Below are 19225 nucleotides of genomic sequence, written 5' to 3'. Positions count from 1 at the left end.
GAATAGACTCCCTCTCCATGTCAAGCAGAATACCTCGCTAATCCTCTTTAAGAAGAAGCTGGACATCTGGATGGGAAACAGAAAATGTACCCCTGGGATCCCACCTGTATCCCTGATGGACAGGGGAAACAGGTGCTGACTTTGTGGGAACATGGGCGAAATTCTTGGCTAGGCTTATAAAGGCCTCTGGGCCAATAGCCTAGTATCATCCTATGAACCTATGAACAAAGCTGCAGCAACAAAAAGAACAACTTCAGTTAAGCCCAACAGTAGCCGCAGATATCTTTGAGTGGAATGGCCAACATTATTTGGTGTTAGTAGACTCCCATTCAAATTGATTCAAGATTGACTGGCTTTGCAATCTAACTTCCAGTACTGTCATTACTAAGTTGAAGCGACATTTTTCTGTCCATGGTGGTCCACACAGAGTTATTTCTGACAATGGTGCACAGTTTCCAAGTCAGCAGTTCAAGAAATTTGCAGAAATATGGGACTTTGTTCATATTACAAGTAGTCCTGAATACTCTCAGTCAAACAGCTTGGCTGAACATGCAGTTCAAAGTGCAACTCAGCCATTAGAGAAATCCAGATGTGACAATACTGATGTTGTTTCAAACTTATTGAATCTCAGAAACATTCCTCATGATAGTCATCTTGGTTCACCTGCCCAGAGACTTATATTGAGACAAACCAAAACCCCACTACCAGTCAGCAGTAATTTATTGGTTTCATGTGCTAAGAACAACAAAGCAGTAAAAGCCCAACTGTTGAAAAAGCACTTGTTCCAGAAGTCTTACTATTAGAAAACCAGAAAACCACTCAGTTCATTGAAAAAGGGGAGATAGTAAGGATGCAGACATCAAAGGGTTTTGATCACATTGGATTTGTGAAAAGTTTATGCCAAGAGCCGAGATCGTACATTGTTGAATCACAAGGAGTGGAATTCAGATGAAATCAGAAGTATTTGTTACCAGTGTCAAACCAGCGTTACAACATCTTGCCTGTGACAAAGACTTAGTTCTCAGAGTGACTTGTCCAATGTTGCTGTTCCAGAGGACATTCCGTCAGTAATCCCATTCATGAGAAAATCCCTGAGAGTCCCCAAGCAAAACATTCCCAGTGACTGTCCCTGTTGCTAAACCCAGGCCTAACTATTATGTCACAAGATCAGGTCGCATCTCAAAACTTACTTCCAGATACACGACGACATGGACATGACTGTTGTTTTTCTTTATTAATGTCTGTATAATTCCATGCCTATTAAAAATGTCATTGTTTATATGAGACAGCTCAGTAAAGAGGGAGGATGTAGATCAGTGTGTGTGATATACCTTTAAGAAGAATTCCAGTCAGTGGGCATGTGCATATAAGTACTGAGCGCATGCAAGCAAGACTGCCATTTTGAGTGAGCAGCCAGAGTGAGAGCATGCAAATATGTAGTCAGTCAGTTTGTTAGATAGTTCATTTACGTTTACTGTTCCTGCCATCCATCCTGATGTATTTCTATACAATAAACCACTTAAACAAACACCCAAGCCTCAACATCTTCCTAATGCACGTAAGAAGAGTGACAAACAGGACACAGGTAGTTAAAGTGGGTGAATCCAGATCCAGCAAGAGGCCAGTTACTAGTGGTGTGCCACATGACTCAGTGCTTGGACCACTCCTGTTCAGAATATACCTCTTCGAAGTCAAGGGAAAAAGCTTGCCAATGACAATGATGTAGATATCCTTGAGGGAGGTCTAGATCAGACAAATGATTGGTGCCAGTACCGTGGCCTAAAACTAAATGCAAAAAAATGCATTGTCATACCCTTTGGAAAGTTAAACATCCCTACAAATTACAACATCAATAGCACATCCCTAAGAGTAGGCTCAGGAGTAAGACGTCTAGGAACACAGATATATAGTAGCCTGAACTTTGATAACCATGTGTCAACACTGGTGAAGATGTCATTCTATGTGGCACAAATTTTAAGTAAATGTATTGCATCCAAATCCAAGGAAATTATAGTGCTGCTGTACTCAGCCCTCATTCAGCCAATAATTGATTACAATGTGCCATTTGGCATGTACTTGACTAGGCACTTACAGCAGCTGAGGTGCCTTCAGAGGTTCTCAAAAATTAAATGCAGGGTGTAAACAACATGTCCTATCCAAAGAGACTAAAAGCTCTATCCCTTTACTGTATCTCCTACCAACTATTAAGGGGTGACCTATGCTTGACTTACAAGACCTCACAAATCCAGCACTGATGGAGTTGCTACACATCTCTAAGTCCAACAGCATGAGGGTCACCCGATTTAGGGATCTAAATTTAGTCAGTGACTCAAAACATGCTGGAGAAACAGAGGTGTCTCAAAGATTGCCCCTTCTTTGGAACAGACTTCCTACTCACATTAAGTAGAGCCCTTCCCTGACCCTGTTCAAAAGCAGTTTGGATCAATGGAACGGGAGTCACAAATTCACACCAGGGGATGGTGCCTGTGTCCCTTACGGATGGGGGCAATCTGTAAGATGCTCAATATATTGGCTAGGCTTGTAGGGGATCAAGCAGTTAGCCTAGTAATTTCATATGAACCTATGAACCTATATACATGTTGTAAAACAACCCCTCCCACCTCTCTTACTGTTATATAAAGCTTGTTGTCCAAGGAAGACAGTCTTGCATCCCATATAATACTATTCTTGTAATTCTGGGGCAACTGCAGTCCCTTCTCCTGTAAAATGCAATATTCATTGTCCAGAACTTAGTTTTTAACAGCTCTTATTTTACAAAATGTCTTTGATTTGCCTTGATTTGTTGTTTTGCTCTTTGTAAAACTTGTGATGGTCTGGAAAATAATTGAAGATTACAGTAACTAAGTAATACTAGGAATTATAGTTCCAGACTACTAATTCTTCAGAAAACAAATTCAATTATAGGTTCATAGGTTCATAGTTTGGTAGTAGGCTATCAGCCCTAGGGCATATACAAGCCTAGCCATAACAATTCCCTGGCTATTTCTTCCCACACTATTTATTTCCCTGGACCCCTGTCTAGCAGGGTGACTGACGTGATCCCCGGGGTGAATTTCCTTTCTCCCATCCAATCGTCAAGGTTCCTTTTGAAGAGGACCAAAGAGGCACTCTGCTTGACATGTATGGGCAATCTATTCCAGAGTCTGGGAAGTCTCTGGGTCAGGAACCTATCCCTCCAGCATGTTTTGTTTATTGTGATGACAAGGTTTAGATACCTGGAGCGTGTGGCTCTGAGGGATTGGGATTTCTTTAAGTGTAGCATGTCCAACAGCTCTGGGTTTGACATGACCTTGTATGTTAAGCAAAGATCGCCTCTGAGTAGACAATATGCGACAGAGTATAGCTGGAGTTTTTTAAGGCGGTCAGCATAGGGCATCTGCTTTAGGCCTATTATCTTTTAGTGAGGTATTTCTGTGGCCTTTCCATATGTTGCAGATGTCTTGAGAGGTACATACCAAACGGGGCATTGTATTCTATAATAGGTCTAATGAGGGATGAGTACAGTGGGACAATGACCTCCTTTTTTCTGGATGAAAAGTCCTTAGTGATGAGGTGTGCCACATAGAAGGATTTCCTGACTGTTGTGGCGATGTGGTTATCGAAGGTGAGGCCACTGTCCACCTGTGTCCCTAAGTCTCTTATCAAACTTTCGGTGTTTAGTGTACTGCCACCTATATGGTAATTCATGGATACATGTTTTTTCCCAAAGGGGATAACTATACATTTCTTGGCATTGAGCTTGAGCCCATGGCTCTGGCACCAAGCATCTGTTTCTGTAAGGCCCTTTTGTAGAGCATCCACATCATTTGGGGATTCAGTAATGGCTCCCAGTTTGCAGTCATCTGCAAACTTTGTTATCCAGAGTCCCTTTGTGTTGGCCTGTACTTCAGAGAAGTAGATGCCAAACAAGAGCGGTCCCAGGACTGAACCCTGAGGTACTCCACTTGTCACTTGTCTGGAGCTGGATTTGGAGTCGGCTACTTTTACAGTGTGGGTTCTATCAGTAAGCCAGTTAGCAACCCATTGGGTGATGTAGGGAGTAATGCCCAACTTAGTAAGTTTATCTATGATTCCAGAGTGGGGCATGGTGTCAAAGGCCTTGGCAAGGTCTAGATAGGCTGTGTGGACCACCTTACCCTTGTCTATGGCTCTGGAGACTGATTCGAAGAAGTCAATCAAGTTCAGGAGACAAGATCGGCCCTTCACGAATCCAAACTGGGTGGGGTCCAGTGTTTGAAGGTTGCCAATGTCTTTGTTTATAAGTTCCATGATAATACGCTCCATGGCCTTGCAGATAAGGCTTGTCAGACTGATGGGACGGTAGTTTCCGGGATCCAAGGTGGATCCCCCCTTGTGGAGTGGGATAACTGTAGCTGTGCACCACTCAGTGGGCACAAAACCTGAGGTGAGGCTATGATTAAACATGACACTTAGGTGAGGTGCCAGTTCATATTGTAGTTCATGCAGTACACAGCCCGGGATGTCATCTGGTCCCATGGATGCTGTATTCTTAGCTTTGGAGTGTACGCTTTTTACCTGTGTGGCCGTTATTACCGGAATTTGGCAATCTTCCAGTATTGAGATGGGTCATTTAGGGGGTGAGAGGGGGGTGAAGTTGGCACTGAATCGATCTGCCAGGATATTCGCAATATCCTTGGGATCAGTATATTTAATGCCATTCTGTTTTAGCTCAGAGCAGATGTGAGCATTGCCATTTAGATTCTTGACATAGTTATAGAATGCCTTGTTGTTGTCTTTGGAATCTTTGGCAATTTTATTTTCATAACTAGCTTTGGAGGATTTTATGAGGGATCTCAGTTTCTTACTGAGGCTGGTAAGGACGTTTTTTGCATCCTGGGATTTTCCTCTTTTCTGCAACAGTTTCTTCCTTTTGTTGCAAAGTTTGTTTATGGCAGGGGACCACCAGATTGGCTTCTTTTTTTTGGATGAGAGCATCTTGGTTCTATTTGGGATGGCACGCTTTATGCATGAGTGGATGTGCTCGTACAGTGCCTTAGTGTAGGATTCAGCAGTTGAACTTTCAGCTCCCGTCTGCATGGGTGTCATGAAGTTTGTCACTTCTGACTTGAGTAGCATGAAGTTGGTTTTGGAGAAGTTTTTTATGGAGGTTTCCTTACTGGGAGGTGGGGGTGGGATGTAGATGTTAAGGGTGATTAGCTTATGGTCAGACTTGACTAAAGAGGGGGTGACCATAGGTGTGGAGCATTGATTTCCCATGTTGGTAATGACCAGGTCTAGGATATTGGAGCCCCTGGTGGGACTATGGATTAGTTGATCCAGGGCATTGGAATTTATGAATTCCAAGAACCGTTGGGCAAAGGTGTTGGTACATGAGTAGCTTTCCCAGTTAATGGAAGAGTAGTTAAAATCACCCAGTATTAGCGTGTTTGGTTCTATCTTAATATTTTCTAGTATGTTTAGAAAGGTGTCGTGAGAATCTTGGGGTATGGTGGGGGATCTGTAGCAAGCTACAGTTTGGACTGCAGTCTTACCTAGTGTTAGTTGCATCTGGAGAATTTCAGACGCATTGTGTTGGGCAACTAGCCTGGTGGTGTGAATATCCTTGGTGAATATTGACACCTCCACCTTTAGTGTTTCGGTCCTGCTTTGGTGGCGGAAAATTGAGGTGAGAGTTGTAGCCTGGTATTGCAGGGGTGCTCTCTGGAGCCTTGAACCAGGTCTCAGTTACTGCACAGATATTGATGTTCTCCATTTTTAGGAGTGCCTCGAGAGAGTGCATTTTGAGGTTTAGACTTCTAGCATTGAGTAGCATTACCTTCAGATTTTGCATGCTTGTACCTGTTATGGTGGTGGTTTTGTTCTTTGAACTTTGCCTAAAAAGGCACTATAAGGATGGCAAGAGCCTTAGCCAGTAACCTGAATCCCAGAGGCGACAGGTGCAGACCATCTCTGGCAAAGCATCGTGGTCTGTCAATCATGTCGTCCCAGGCAGACAGATACTGGATCCCCTTTGAATGACACCAGAAGCTTAGCCAATTGTTGAAGTCAATCATTTTGTCCTTATATTGTGGTATCATTCTGGGCGAAGGCAGGATGCTACTCGGGGCTAGGGTCATACCTGCCTGGGCCACATGATCTCTTTTCATGTAGTCCAGGGAGGTACGTCTCAAGTCATTTACTCCAACATGGACAATGACAGAGTCATATTTGTACTTGTTGTGGAGTGACATGCGTTATGTGGCGGATCCTGGCACCCGACAGGCAGCTGACTGTAATTTTCTCCTTGTTCAACCTGGTGAGAGGGACATCAGTGTGCCGGACTATAGAGTCACCTATGACTAAAGTGTTAGGTACATTGTCTTGCCTTAGGGGCTGTTGCTGGGTGGCACACAGGTGTTTTGAACTATGTGACACTTTGGTTGTAATTGGTGTTTGTTTGCGTTTCAGCTTCAGAGGTCCTTGTTGCTTGGGCAGGTTACAGTTAAGGGCCTCTGCATATGTGGATTTAGTGTTGCTATATGTGGGTGTTGGTGGTGTGGGTTTAGAAGGGCTATGTGTTGCTAGTACATATCATTAAGGGTATGCGCTATTAATGAGTAGATTCCTCTAGCTGATAGTTTGATTCCCTCAGCCCCCAATTGCTACTGATAGTTCTGTGGAAGAATTGGAAAAATGGGTAGGCTCCTCAATGGTATCCTTGACTACATGCTTAGTGGCTACCTATAATGCAAACATAGTCATTTTGTTAACTTTCAAAATGAATAACAGCAATATTTACACTATTTCCCTAATCCAGGGCTTTATTCCCTCATTATTTTAAACTCTGTCATTGAAACAATAATCCAGACACTCCTTTTTCCCCACCTCCCAAGGCATACAGCAGTGTCAATGATGTTACACTGAATCACTCTGATACACCATGTGTTTAAATGTATACAGCATTTCATCTGCATTGCATGGTTTGTGTAACTGGCATAAAAGAGCAGAAACTTTAGAGCCAAGAAAACCAGATACAGGTCTATAAAAAGGGAGAGGGTGGCACAAACAAAAGTCCCATGGACAATCCACGCTACTATTCTCTTACAGTGTAACAGTGCTTTCCAAGGAAAGTGGAGGATGCTGTGAGCTATCTGGAGCCCACAAGACTGCCATATACATGCTTTTACTGCATGCAGCTGATCTGGTGTTACATTGTCCTGAATTTTAAGAATCAAGATTAGGGTTGAGGATAAAATATTCCATTATGCAATGAATGGCCTTTTATATAGTACAAACTAGCATAATTGCTTTATACCTTTCATTCTAGCATCCAGCGCATGGGAAGTTTATGAATAGGATATTCCCATCCTGCTTGTATGGAGCAAGTAAACGTAGATGTCTCTTGCCTTATTTGTTTCATATAGAAAATGTTCATGAATTTTACTGATGAATTTTACTGACTGTATTATACTAGTACTGGTTGGGTATGCTGCGAGTGCCATATTTGTTTCATGTAGAAAACATTCATGAATTTTACTGACTGTATTATGTTAGTACTGTTGGGTATGCTGTGAGTGCCATAGTTGTTTCATGTAGAAAATGTTCATGAATTTTACTGATGAATTTTACTGACTGTATTATACTAGTACTGGTTGGGTATGCTGCGAGTGCCATATTTGTTTTCTTTTCTTGCCTGTTGAATCTTGTTGTACCTGCCTTGTACTCTAAGCAAATGTAACAGTAATTCAAAATCATTCATTAAATATATGTTTATTTTATTATTTTACAGTGTTTTCACGTGCCTTATTCAGCTCTAAGCATGTTTCTCAGTCCAGACCCAAAGCAAAGAGAGTCTGCTATAACATATCGTAAGTTTACTTTTAGTCATCGTGTTATATATTATGCACCAATTAAAAGCATTGATTTTCTTAAATGAGTATGTGTTTAGAACACTGTAACAAATTCTGTTAACAGTTTAATTGTTTAAACTTTTATGTAACACTAACGCGTCTACATCTTAATTCACTGAATCCTATGGGAAAATAGGCTGGACTGGTTTGTGCCTCAGATTATATCTCCCTGAATATGATTGTCTCTTTCCCATCTTAGTTTGTTTCCCTGCATGACCTGATGGACACCTGCCCATTGCCCACTCAGGCAGCCAGCCTGAACAGACCTACCTGCTATTCACTTACCTGGGGGAGGAGAGGCCAGAACAATGCAATCACTTCTCAAATTTCCATTCTTTAGTAACTGGTTTGGTACAGCATGCTGGGGAATAAATACAAGAAACGGTGATCATTTATTAAGGAGTATACATTTTGGTGCAGATAAATAAACATATGGTGCTGTGTTGGTGATAAATATACAGAATGTATTAGATGAAAATATCACAGATGAAAAACTTTACAATAAATCGTAAAAAAAAAAAGTAAGACGAGAATATTAGTAATAAAAGATATGTTCAGGTAGGAAGTACCTGCAAGTATATAACCCAGCACCCACAAATGAAACAGGTTAGGCTTAAGCTTATGGATAATTACTTTTTTTTTTTTAATTGTGCATTTCTGGCACCCCACTATCTGCTGATCAACAACTTCCCATGATCTATTGATCCATTCATTATGGATAAGAAGAGAGCTGTTCCCAGCATATTCATTCCCCATAAGATGAGATTCAGTTGTTATGCCACCATCCTAGCAGCCATTAGTACATTGATTGATGTGGCCTAACTCCAATCCCTAATGGGCACATGAGCTCTGGGTCACCATGGAGGGGCCATCTATACACCTGATAAGGAGACATGTCAACTCCATGACACACTTTCTGATGGGATTCTGCACCTACTTTAGTGAAACCACCTATGTTCCTGCCCCATTCAGGGCCCATTCTTACTGTAGAGGACAATGCCACACCCCTGGAGCACCAGGTCACCACTGGAGAGGAGCCACCTTAACCCTTCCATCCAGGCAAGTGCAGTGATATAGGTTGCATGTCTCCCACCCACCCCACCTCCACTTGTCCACCTTGTGAAGCTGTTAATCAGTCTCAAGGAACCTTAGGTTTCAGGCTGGGCTTTATTCTTCTCCAAACCAAAGAATGTTCTGGTTAAGGCTTTTGTGCGCAAGGTCATAAAATATCAATCAAACCAAAACTCAGCACTGCAGATATTAGTCCAGATAGGATTCCTACCATTTGTTTTATACATGTGTGATGATATGGGCTAGTGCCAGCATAGACAGCTGGAGTAATGTAAAGAATAATATGCCCTTTGAATATCAAACTGATTTATACAAGATGCTTGTGTTACAAATGTATTAAAACTGTATGGTATTTGAAAATCAAAATGGGTTTGTAAAGTTGATAGTGATAAAAATATATCAACAGTGGGTCCTGCTGGACAGAGAAGGAATATACATGTGAGGCTATATGTATATATTTTAGCACAGGGCACTGGAAGAGAAGCAGCTAATCTCAGTCTACTTAGTTTTGGAAGATCCTTGAAATTAAGTTAGCTGTTAAGCCATCACCACAGCACACCACTGTGCTGAATGGAACTGGAGGCAGTAGGTCTGGGAGAGGCCATTGTTTAATAGCCTATGTAATGAAGAGGGGAAATACTGTAATTGCTTCATGGCTCCAGGGCACTTCCATAAACATTTAGGTGTGTATTGTAGCGGTCTATGCAGAATTACTAATCTGCTTCAAAGGGGGATACTGTGAAAACCTAGAGTCAGGTGACCAGATGAGGTTATTCTGCCAGCTATCCTGGAAATTATGTTTTAGATATTATAGTGGGAAATCTCTCATTATTAAGTATTTTGTCTTGGGCCTGACAGCAAAAAGGACCCTACAATACATCATCTGCCTTGCTCAATTAAGTAAGTAGGAATAGTAAATCTCCTAGATTCAGTCAGGAAATACAGTGAAGCATAGTTTAGATAGTATTTTTCTTTATTTGTCTAAGTCTGTCCATCAATGTTATTTTCAATATTTCCTGTGATTTGAACTCTGTGGTTTACTGTAAATATATATTCAGTATTTTCATGTTCTTTTATCATTTATTATTAAATATATTTAACATGTTTATTGTGGCTATTTTTCTAGAAATTATGTAACCTTTGAGAGTACTTATATTTATTTGATGACACTGTGTGTGGCACTCCAGAAGGCATAGCTGTCTTGGCCAACTACTGCCATTTGTATTAGTATTAATATTACATAGTATAATTGGACACCCTTTGCTAAGGCCTTAGAGTAGTTGATTGTGGAGTGTTTGGTGGCGGTGATAACTACCTTATACTCTGGGCAGAAGAGGGCACAACAGGTAAATCTGTGCCAGCCTTTCCCAGGTGTTATGTGTGTGTGTGTGTGTGTGTGTGTGTGTGTGTGTGTGTGTGTGTGTGTGTGTGTGTGTGTGTGTGTGTGCACATGTGCATGTGCGTGCGTGTGTGTATGTCTGTGTGTGTGTGTGTGTGTGTGTGTGTGTGTGTCTGTGTGTGTCTGTGTGTGTGTGTGTGTGTGTGTGTGTGTGTGTGTGTGTGTGTGTGTGTGTGTGTGTGTGTGTGTCTGTGGAAAATCAAATCTTACAGTATGTGTGTGTCAGCTACTTGGAGCAGTGATACAAAGCATTGGTTTCACAGAGAGGGTGCTGGAGGACTTGGTTTGGACACTTGGCTGAGGACCTAACCCTAGAGCTGTACCAGTGGGAAGTCTTAATGGGGCCCTGAAAGGGGACAGATAGAGAGATTCAGACCCTGTACTCAGTACGTTCCCTGTGTGCTTTTAAGGGAAATTGTGCTTGATCCAGAGATGTCTGCATCTGGAAATACTGACTGTATTCATTTGTATTCCTAGTGAATATCCCCTCCAGTGTCATTGGTGAAGATTCAGGCTCCTTGATCACTGGCCCAGAGAGAGGTCATTACGTATTGGTGAGCAGTGGTGTAGATATTGAACTTCTATAGCCTGTAAGCAGCTGTCACTAAAGAAGGTGTCTGTACTCTCAGCAGCCAAAAGGTAGACAATCAGAGTTTCATATTACAACAGTTTTATTCATTTATTTTTCTTTTGTTAGTTTAGTTTAGTCAGAGAGAGCAGGCAAAAATGTCAGCAGACTATTATTGCAAGCTGACAAGCATCCAGTTGGTTGAGATGTGCCAAGCCAAAGATCTGGTGCATGCCAACCTGACTGAAGGAGAAATGATTGCAGCCTTAATCACAGCTGCAGCACAAACCAACACCCAGGAAGATAACCAGTCTGGCATTGAGGATGTGCAGCTCTCAGAAACAGGGCAATTCACCTTTTCCTCAGAGGACTTGAACTGGAGGCTAAATGTATGGAATTAGAATCACCAGAGAGACTGTGGCAGGCAAAACAAATGGAATTAGAGTCAGGAGAGAAGATGAGATATTTGCAGGTCAAAGAGAGTGAAAGACAGAGGCAACATGAAAAGGAAATGCTGACTTTTTGCTAGAGTCATGAAGGTAATGGGGAAGGGAGTAACCATACCCCAGAAGCAATAAAGGTCAATAAGCTTCTTCCTCAGTACCAAGAAGGTAACAGTTTTGATAGTTTTATTCATATATTTGAAATAGTATGCAAACAGTATAATATTGACCGAGCGCTCTGGGTACAGTTCCTCACATCCTTACTCCATGGTAAAACTATAACTGTTGTTTCCAAATTGTTTGATTCAGATTATTTAGATTACAAGAAAGTTAAAATCTGCTTATTAGAATGTTTTAAGTTAACCCCAAAGCATATAGGAAAATGTTTCGTGAGCATAGACACAAGGCAGATGAAAGTGTATGTGATTATGTTGCTGAACTAAGCACTTATTTTCATAGGTGGGTGAGTGGGTGTCATGTCACCACTTTTGAAAAGCTGGCAGACCTTTTGATGAGGAAACAAGCCCTTAGCACTTTGCCTGAGGACATGAGAATCTGGGTGGCAGATTGAGAGTGCAACTCTGCAGATGAGCTGGGGAAAAAGGGGGACCTTTACTTAGAAAGCAGGGAATCACTGCACAGGAAAGGGATACCCATTGCTTCACATGGAAATAAGGGAATCCAATTGCTCCAACAGAGTCCACCAGTTAAAGGGGAAGCCACTAGTTCAGGTACATGGCCAGGACAAATGGTTAAATATTTTAAATGTAACCAGTGGGCCCATGTAGCATACAGATGTCCATGGAGACAAGGTGGGGAACAAAAGGTGGGGGAGCCAGCAAGTGTGAATAACAGAATGCCAGTGGTAAGTTGTCTGGAGACAACAGGGGTACCAAACTACCACCATAGTTTGTGTCCTATCTTTGTGGATGTAAAACAGGCCACTGTCAAGAGAGACACAGCTTCTGATATAACCATTACAAAGCCTGCAGTGGTTAAAGAGGAACAGTACTTGCTTTGGCAATCCACTCCAGTCAGAGCTTTAAGAGGGATCCCATTCCAAATGCCTTTAGCCAGCATTCATCTTGAGTGTGAGAGTGGAAAAGAGAGCAAGCAAGTAGGTTTGAGGATATTCCTGCAGATGTCTTGATAAGGAATAATTTTGATAATGCAGTACCTTGTGTGCATGCAGTGGCACGTAGTCAGACTTGGAGATAGGCATATGGACCTGGTAGCCTGGGGGAGACCCAGACAGACTGCACTGCTGAAGCCAGGACTGGTGATGTCGCTAATTCAGGGAGGGATCTACCTTACAGCAGTGAGCCTGAAGATGAACCACAGCTGCTGGTAGGTACTGATGTTCCCTTAGACAGGGTGACTTCAAGGGCAAAGGTGAGTGGTAATACCTAGGCTGACAGTGAGGCACTGCTGTCAGAATATACCAGACTTCCTGTGAAAGGGGAGCTGGGAAAAGTCACAAAGACAGAGTTGAGACAAGCTCAGCTCTCAGACTGTACATTACAAGGCTTGAGGGAGGTAGCTAGGGAGGCTCACGATTCTCAAGGAAAAGGGGAGTCTGTATACTGGAACAAAGGGTTACTGTATAGACAGTGGACCCATGAGGGAGAACTAAGGTGAGGTAATACAGCAGTTAGTAGTGCCCAGAGCCAACCATCTGGCACTTCTAGCTATAGCCTATGACATTCCCTTTGCAGGTCATATGGGCATAAAGCATACTGAGAGATGTATTATGCAGAACTTTTATTGGCCTGGGACTGCCATAGATGTATCAGGGTACTGCAGGACCTGTGAGCAGTGTCAAAAAGTAGGCAAGGCAGGAGACAAGGTCAAAACTCCTTTGATGTCTTTGCCTGTGATTGGGGAGACATTTCAGAGGGTAGCTATGGATATTGTTGGGCCTCTGAGCACCCCATGTTCCATAGGGAAGAAATATATCCTAGTGGTAGTAGATTATGCTACTAGATACACTGAGGCAGTGGCTCTGTCCTCCATTGAGGCAGAGAAGGTGGCAAATGCTTTGCAACAGATATTCAGCAGGGTAGGTTTCCCAACAAAAATACTGACTCACAGAGGTGCCAATTTCATGTCAGCCTGCTGGCTTGTCTGTAGAAGAACTGTGGGGTGAAGCACCTAAAGACCACCCCCTACCATCCCCAGACTAATGGTCTTGTGGGGAGGTTAAACTCTATGCTAAATTCCATGCTACAGGCATTTGCAGACCAGTTTAAAAGAGACCAGGACAAATATTTGCCCCATCTCTTGTTTGCATACAGGGAGGTGCCCCCGGAATCCACTGTTTTTTTTTAGCCTTTGAGTTGCTGACCTCTAGATTTCATTCATGATGAGTGGGAGAGTGAGTGTGAATCCCAGAAGGAGTCTGTTGTGGCATATGTCCTAAAACCTAGGACAAGGCTAAGGGAGCTCTCAGTCTTGGCCCAGGAGAACCTGGCAGGAGCCCAGCAGCAGACAAAGGTCTGGTATGACAGTAATGCTCAAGACAGAGAGTATGCTGTGGGACAGCAGGTGGATGCTTCAAATTATGGGGTGGGGACTATACTTAGCCAGCCCTTGGAGGGAAAAGAGCACCGAGTGGTATATCTCAGCTGTAGACTCCAATGCAGGGAAGAATGCTATGCAGCTGTAGAAAAGGAACGTCTAGCCATAGTATGGGCACTGCAGAAACTTCAGCCTTATCTGTATAGGAGGAAATTTACTGTAGTTACAGACCACAATTCCTTAACATGGCTGCATAGAGCCAGCCAACAAAATGCCAAGTTATTAAGGTGGAGCTTAGGATTGCAGGCATACAACATAACAGTACAACACTGTAGTTCCATCAGAAATGCCAATGCAGATGGGCTGTCAAGACAGGGAATGGGGTAACATATTCCCAAATAGGCTTATTTCTCTCAAGCCACGTTTCTCAAGGGTCACTTGAAAAACTAGCTTGAGTCTTTGAAGGGGGGGAGATGTGATGATATGGGCTAGTGCCAGCATAGCCAGCTGGTATTCTGTAAAAAATTATATGTCCTTTGAATATCAAACTGATTTATACAAGATGCTTGTGTTACAAATGTATTAGAACTATATGGCATTTGAATATCAAAGTGATTTGCACAAATGCTTATGTTGCAAATGTATTAGAACTCTATGGCATTTGAAAATCAAAATGTGTTTGCAAAGTTGCTAGTATTAAAAAAATGTATCAACAGTGGGTCCTGCTGGACAGAGAAGGAGTATACATGGGAGACTGTATGTATATATTTTAGCAAAGGACACTGGAAGAGAAGCAGTTAATCTCAGTCCAGTTAGTTTTGGAAAATCCTTGAAATTAAATTAGCTGTTAAGCCATCAACAAAGCATACCACTGTGCTGAATGAAACTGGAGACAGTAGATCTGGGAGAGGTCATTGTTTAATAGCCTCTGTAAAGAAGAGGGGGAGTACTGTAATTGTTTCATGGCTCCAGGGCACTACCATAAACATTTAGGTGTGTATTGTAGCCATCTAATCTAAATTTTTGTCTCAGCTTCAAAGGGGGATACTATAAGACCCTAGAGTCAGGTGACCAGAAGAGGTCATTCTGCCAGCCATCTTGGAAATTATGCTTTCGATATTACAGTGGGAAGTCTCTCAGTATTGAGTATTCTTTCTTGGGCCTGACAACAAGAAGGACCATTCAACATATCATCTGCCTTGCTCTACTGAGTAAGTAGGGAATAGTAATTCTCCTAGATTCAGTCAGGAAAATATAGTGAAGCTTAGTTTAGTTATTGTTTTTTTTATTTGGCTGAGTTTGTCCATCAATATTATTTTCAATATTTCCTGTGATTTGAAATCTGTGGTTTACTGTAAATATATATTCAGTATTTTCATGTTCTTTTATTATTTATTGTTAAATATATTTAAAATGTTGATTGTTGCTGGTCCTTTTAGAAAGTATTTAACCTTTACAAGTGTTTATATTTATTTGGTGACACTATATGGGCCACTCCAGAAGGCCTAGCTGTTTGGTCAATTACTTCTATTTGTATTACACAGTATAATTGGACATCCTTTGTTAAGGGCCTTAGAGTAGCTGATTGTGGAGTTTCTGGTGGCAGTGATAATTTCCTTATACTCTGGGCAGAAGGGGGCACAGCAGGTAAATGAAATCTGTGCCAACCTTTCCCAGGTGTGTGTGTGTGTGTGTGTGTGTGTGTGTGTGTGTGTGTGTGTGTGTGTGTGTGTGTGTGTGTGTGTGTGTGTGCACGTGTGTGTGTGTGTGTGTGTGTGTGTGTGTGTGTGTGTGTGTGTGTGTGTGTGTGTGTGTGTGTGTGTGTGTGTGTGTGTGTGTGTGTGTGTGTGTGTTTGTGAAATCAAATCTCACAGTGTGTGTCAGCTACTTGGACCAGGGACACAAAGCACTAGTTTCACAGAGAGGGTGCTAGAGGAATTGGCTTGGACACTCGGCTGAGGACTTAACCCTACTGCTGTACCAGTGTGGAGTCTTCCTGCGGCCCTGGAGGGGGACAGATAGAGAGATCCGGACCCCGGCCTGAGTGTGTTCCATGTGTGCTCTTAAGGGAAATTTTGCTTGATGCAGCGAGGTCTGCATCTGGAAATACTGAGTGTATCTGTTTGTATTCCAAGTGAATGTCCTTTTTCAGTGTCAGTGGTGATGATTCAGGCTCCTTGATTACTGGCCCAGTGAGGGGTCGTTACAACATGTAATACCAGCCTATGGCTTGAAACTCAGAAAACTCAGATTTATCCTTCTGTGTCATAGAGTCTGGGGACCTATAGTTAGATTTTGCGATAACATTACAGAGTAGATTAAGAGTAAAATAAGAGATTATGTTCAGAGCCATGGCATGTGCTACATTTATAATGAGGTTTACTGTTTTGGTTAAGCTTCTGATTACATTTAATAATAATATATAGTATTGGAGATAGGCATTCAAGTTGTGAGGGGATAATGATTATTGGGTGCCCAGGTTGAGCTGATACAAGTGTAAAAGAATGAAGAGAGATGGAATGATATATTGTTTTGTAGTGGTAAGGAGAGCTTGGATAAGTATAGAGAAGAAGATTAATATTAGATGAAATACAGACGAAGTTCTGTTAGGGATGAATTAGTGAGGACTATATAACAAAAGATATGCAGGGTGAGATATGTGGTGGCTAGAGAGATATGTGTTTATGTTAAAAAGTAGATGAGCATAAATGCATATCTAGGATTACAAATAGCTGAGAAGCTTGAGAACATCACTAATATATTAGGGGAGCATTCTAATGATGGTTAGTTTAGAAGAAGTGAGCATGCACAAGAGATGTGATGTAGCTGATGAAAGACATATACTATCATGCAAGAAGAGGTGGAACATATCAGTGGCACAACAGGTAGCATGCTTACCTTTGGTGCAGAACTCTGTTGGCTCTATTCCATCACCAAGTGGATTGCTGGCAATGCAGTATAAGGGGGTGATGCCCTACTGAGTGTGTTGTCCTTCAGATGAGGCAATAAACTCAGGCTCCATCTGCCTGATTGGTAGCAGCACAAGTGGATTTAAAATATCCCATAGTACCTATTGAAAAGAGTAATGCATGTTCCCTGATGCTTTGACCACATTTTTCTTAATTGTACAAATACCACATTGGGTCTCACCTCAAAAGAGGCTGCTAATCTAGTGAGATTAATATAGACAACAAAGAATAAATAACAATAAATATAAAAATAAAAATAAAAAATCCCGTCAGAAATTAACTGAATAAGAGGCAGATTATTTTTGATACAGAATTATTAACAAAAGTCACCAAAATGCAGATGAAATATATTATTGTCAGTAAATATGCAGTCTGAGATAGAAAAGCTGTATAACAGTACTGTGGAAACATTATTCATAATAATAATATAATAATTGAGTTTTTGAAATGTTGGCTCCGAGACAATAGTGCCAACCACAGCAAACTGACATGAAATAAAAAAGCAAACTGAAATAGTAATAAGTAATTATACAATAACTGCTCATTGCTATTCAAAAACGAGTATGCTGATTGGACAGCCCAACCAGTGTGCCCATATGTAAATCAAGCAAATACCAATACCATTAAGTGGCCATACTTTCTATTGGCATATAGGGGAGGACACATTAAAACATGAGAAAAAGCAGGTATGGTATGTACTAAAGAAACAGAAACATACCTAATTTTTCTTGTATTTCTGCACTGTTCATTTTAAAATCCCTTTTTTTAAACATTAAACAAACAAAACTGCAACAGACATTCTCTTTTTCTACTGCTTTGCAAGTGAGGGAATGCAATTCCCATACACAACCTACAGAAGATAATGCAGAAAACTGAAGTGCTGTTATACACAGACATTATTTAAGAAAGTTAAGCAATTTCTTTCTTAAATAATGTCATTGTATAATAGCAATAATTTACTCCTGCTTGTAGGTATATCATGATTTACCCACTGTTGGCTTTGTTTGATCACTTGGGCTTCACCCTTGTGATCAAACCACACCAACTGTGGGTAAATCCTGATATACCCTCGCATAGTTATAAATTATTGCTTAATCATCTCTTTTATATGTTCTTTTTGCACAAAGTAAACATGCAAAAGGGGAGAAGAGCCAGAGACTCTCCAGACTCTGGAATATACTGCCCATACATGTCAAGCAGAGCGCCTCTTTGGCCCTCTTCAAAAGGAACCTTGATGATTAGATGGGAGATAGGAAATTCACCCCAGGGATCACGTCGGTCGCCCTGCTAGACAGGGGTCCAGGGAAGTAAATACTGTGGGAAGAAATAGCCAGGGAATTGTTATGGCTAGACTTGTATAGGCCTTAGGGCCGATAGCCTAGTACCAACCTATGAACTTATATGCACAGCTGATATGTGCACAGTGGTATATACACATACTAGCTGGGCATGCGACATTAATAACTGAAGTACATTGCGCCAATGAAAATTTCTTTCATGTTGCCTAATGTATTCGTGCATACTGTTAGCTTTTGACCACAGAACCTCTTCAAAAGACTTTCCTAATTATTCACCACCTATTAAATGAAACACGGGTTCCATGTGCTTCCAAAAGCTATCTACCTTATAACTTCAACTTGAGACACTTTATTCATTCATATCCCCAGAAATTTTGGGGAGCCATCAAATGACTACTAAAGCCTGGAGAGATCACAACCCCAGCTCCAACCACAACAAATTCCACAGATGGCATTGCCTCACAATTTAATTCACACTTTATCAACTCTATACTCTCCCTAGTGAAAAAACAACAGCAAGACCCCCCGATCTGTTTCTAATGAATTAGACAGAACCCTCAATTCCTTTTCACTCAAACCAATGCAAACTAATTCCATCAAAAAACATATTCCCAAACATAAACCCTCCTCCCTCACAGCTGAACAATTCCCTAATGAATTTCTAAAGCTAGCAGCAGATGCCATCTCCTACCCTATAGCTCTCCTAATAAACTGTTTCATTGCTGAGCAGTACATCCTCAAACTCTGGAAAGTCTCTTATATCATCCTCTTCACAAAGGTGGCTCCTCTATTGAGTTTTCAAACTACAGACTAATTGCCCTCCTCCCTCTCATAGCCAAGATTCTTGAAAAATACATACACAGACAACTCAGACTATCTACCAAGTTACAATCTCCTATCTGTATCTCAACATGGCTTCAGACCTAAACACAGTACAACCACTGCTCTTGTTAGTTTTACAAACTCAGTCAACCAGTTAAAAATGACAACCAGCTTGTCTTGTCTATTTTTCTTGATATGTCTAAGGCCTCTGATACAGTATCCCACCAAAAGCTATGAAATGAGCTA

The 19225-nt window shown here is 41.5% G+C and overlaps 1 protein-coding gene across 1 annotated transcript in view; it reads left to right on the top strand.

Annotated features, from left to right (window-relative positions):
• MFSD2B (major facilitator superfamily domain containing 2B) overlaps positions 1 to 19225 on the top strand; it is a 799283-nt gene that overhangs the window by 279084 nt on the left and 500974 nt on the right. Inside the window, exon 5 of the mRNA XM_044062754.1 lies at positions 7772 to 7850. Within this exon, the coding sequence (XP_043918689.1) occupies positions 7772 to 7850 (79 nt within the window). The remainder of the gene's footprint in view (positions 1 to 7771; positions 7851 to 19225) is intronic.

Source organism: Protopterus annectens, chromosome 2.part1 (genome assembly GCF_019279795.1).
Source record: "Protopterus annectens isolate FY-2018-M chromosome 2.part1, PAN1.0, whole genome shotgun sequence".
NCBI lineage: Eukaryota > Metazoa > Chordata > Ceratodontiformes > Protopteridae > Protopterus > Protopterus annectens.
This window is presented reverse-complemented; position numbering and strand designations above follow the sequence as displayed.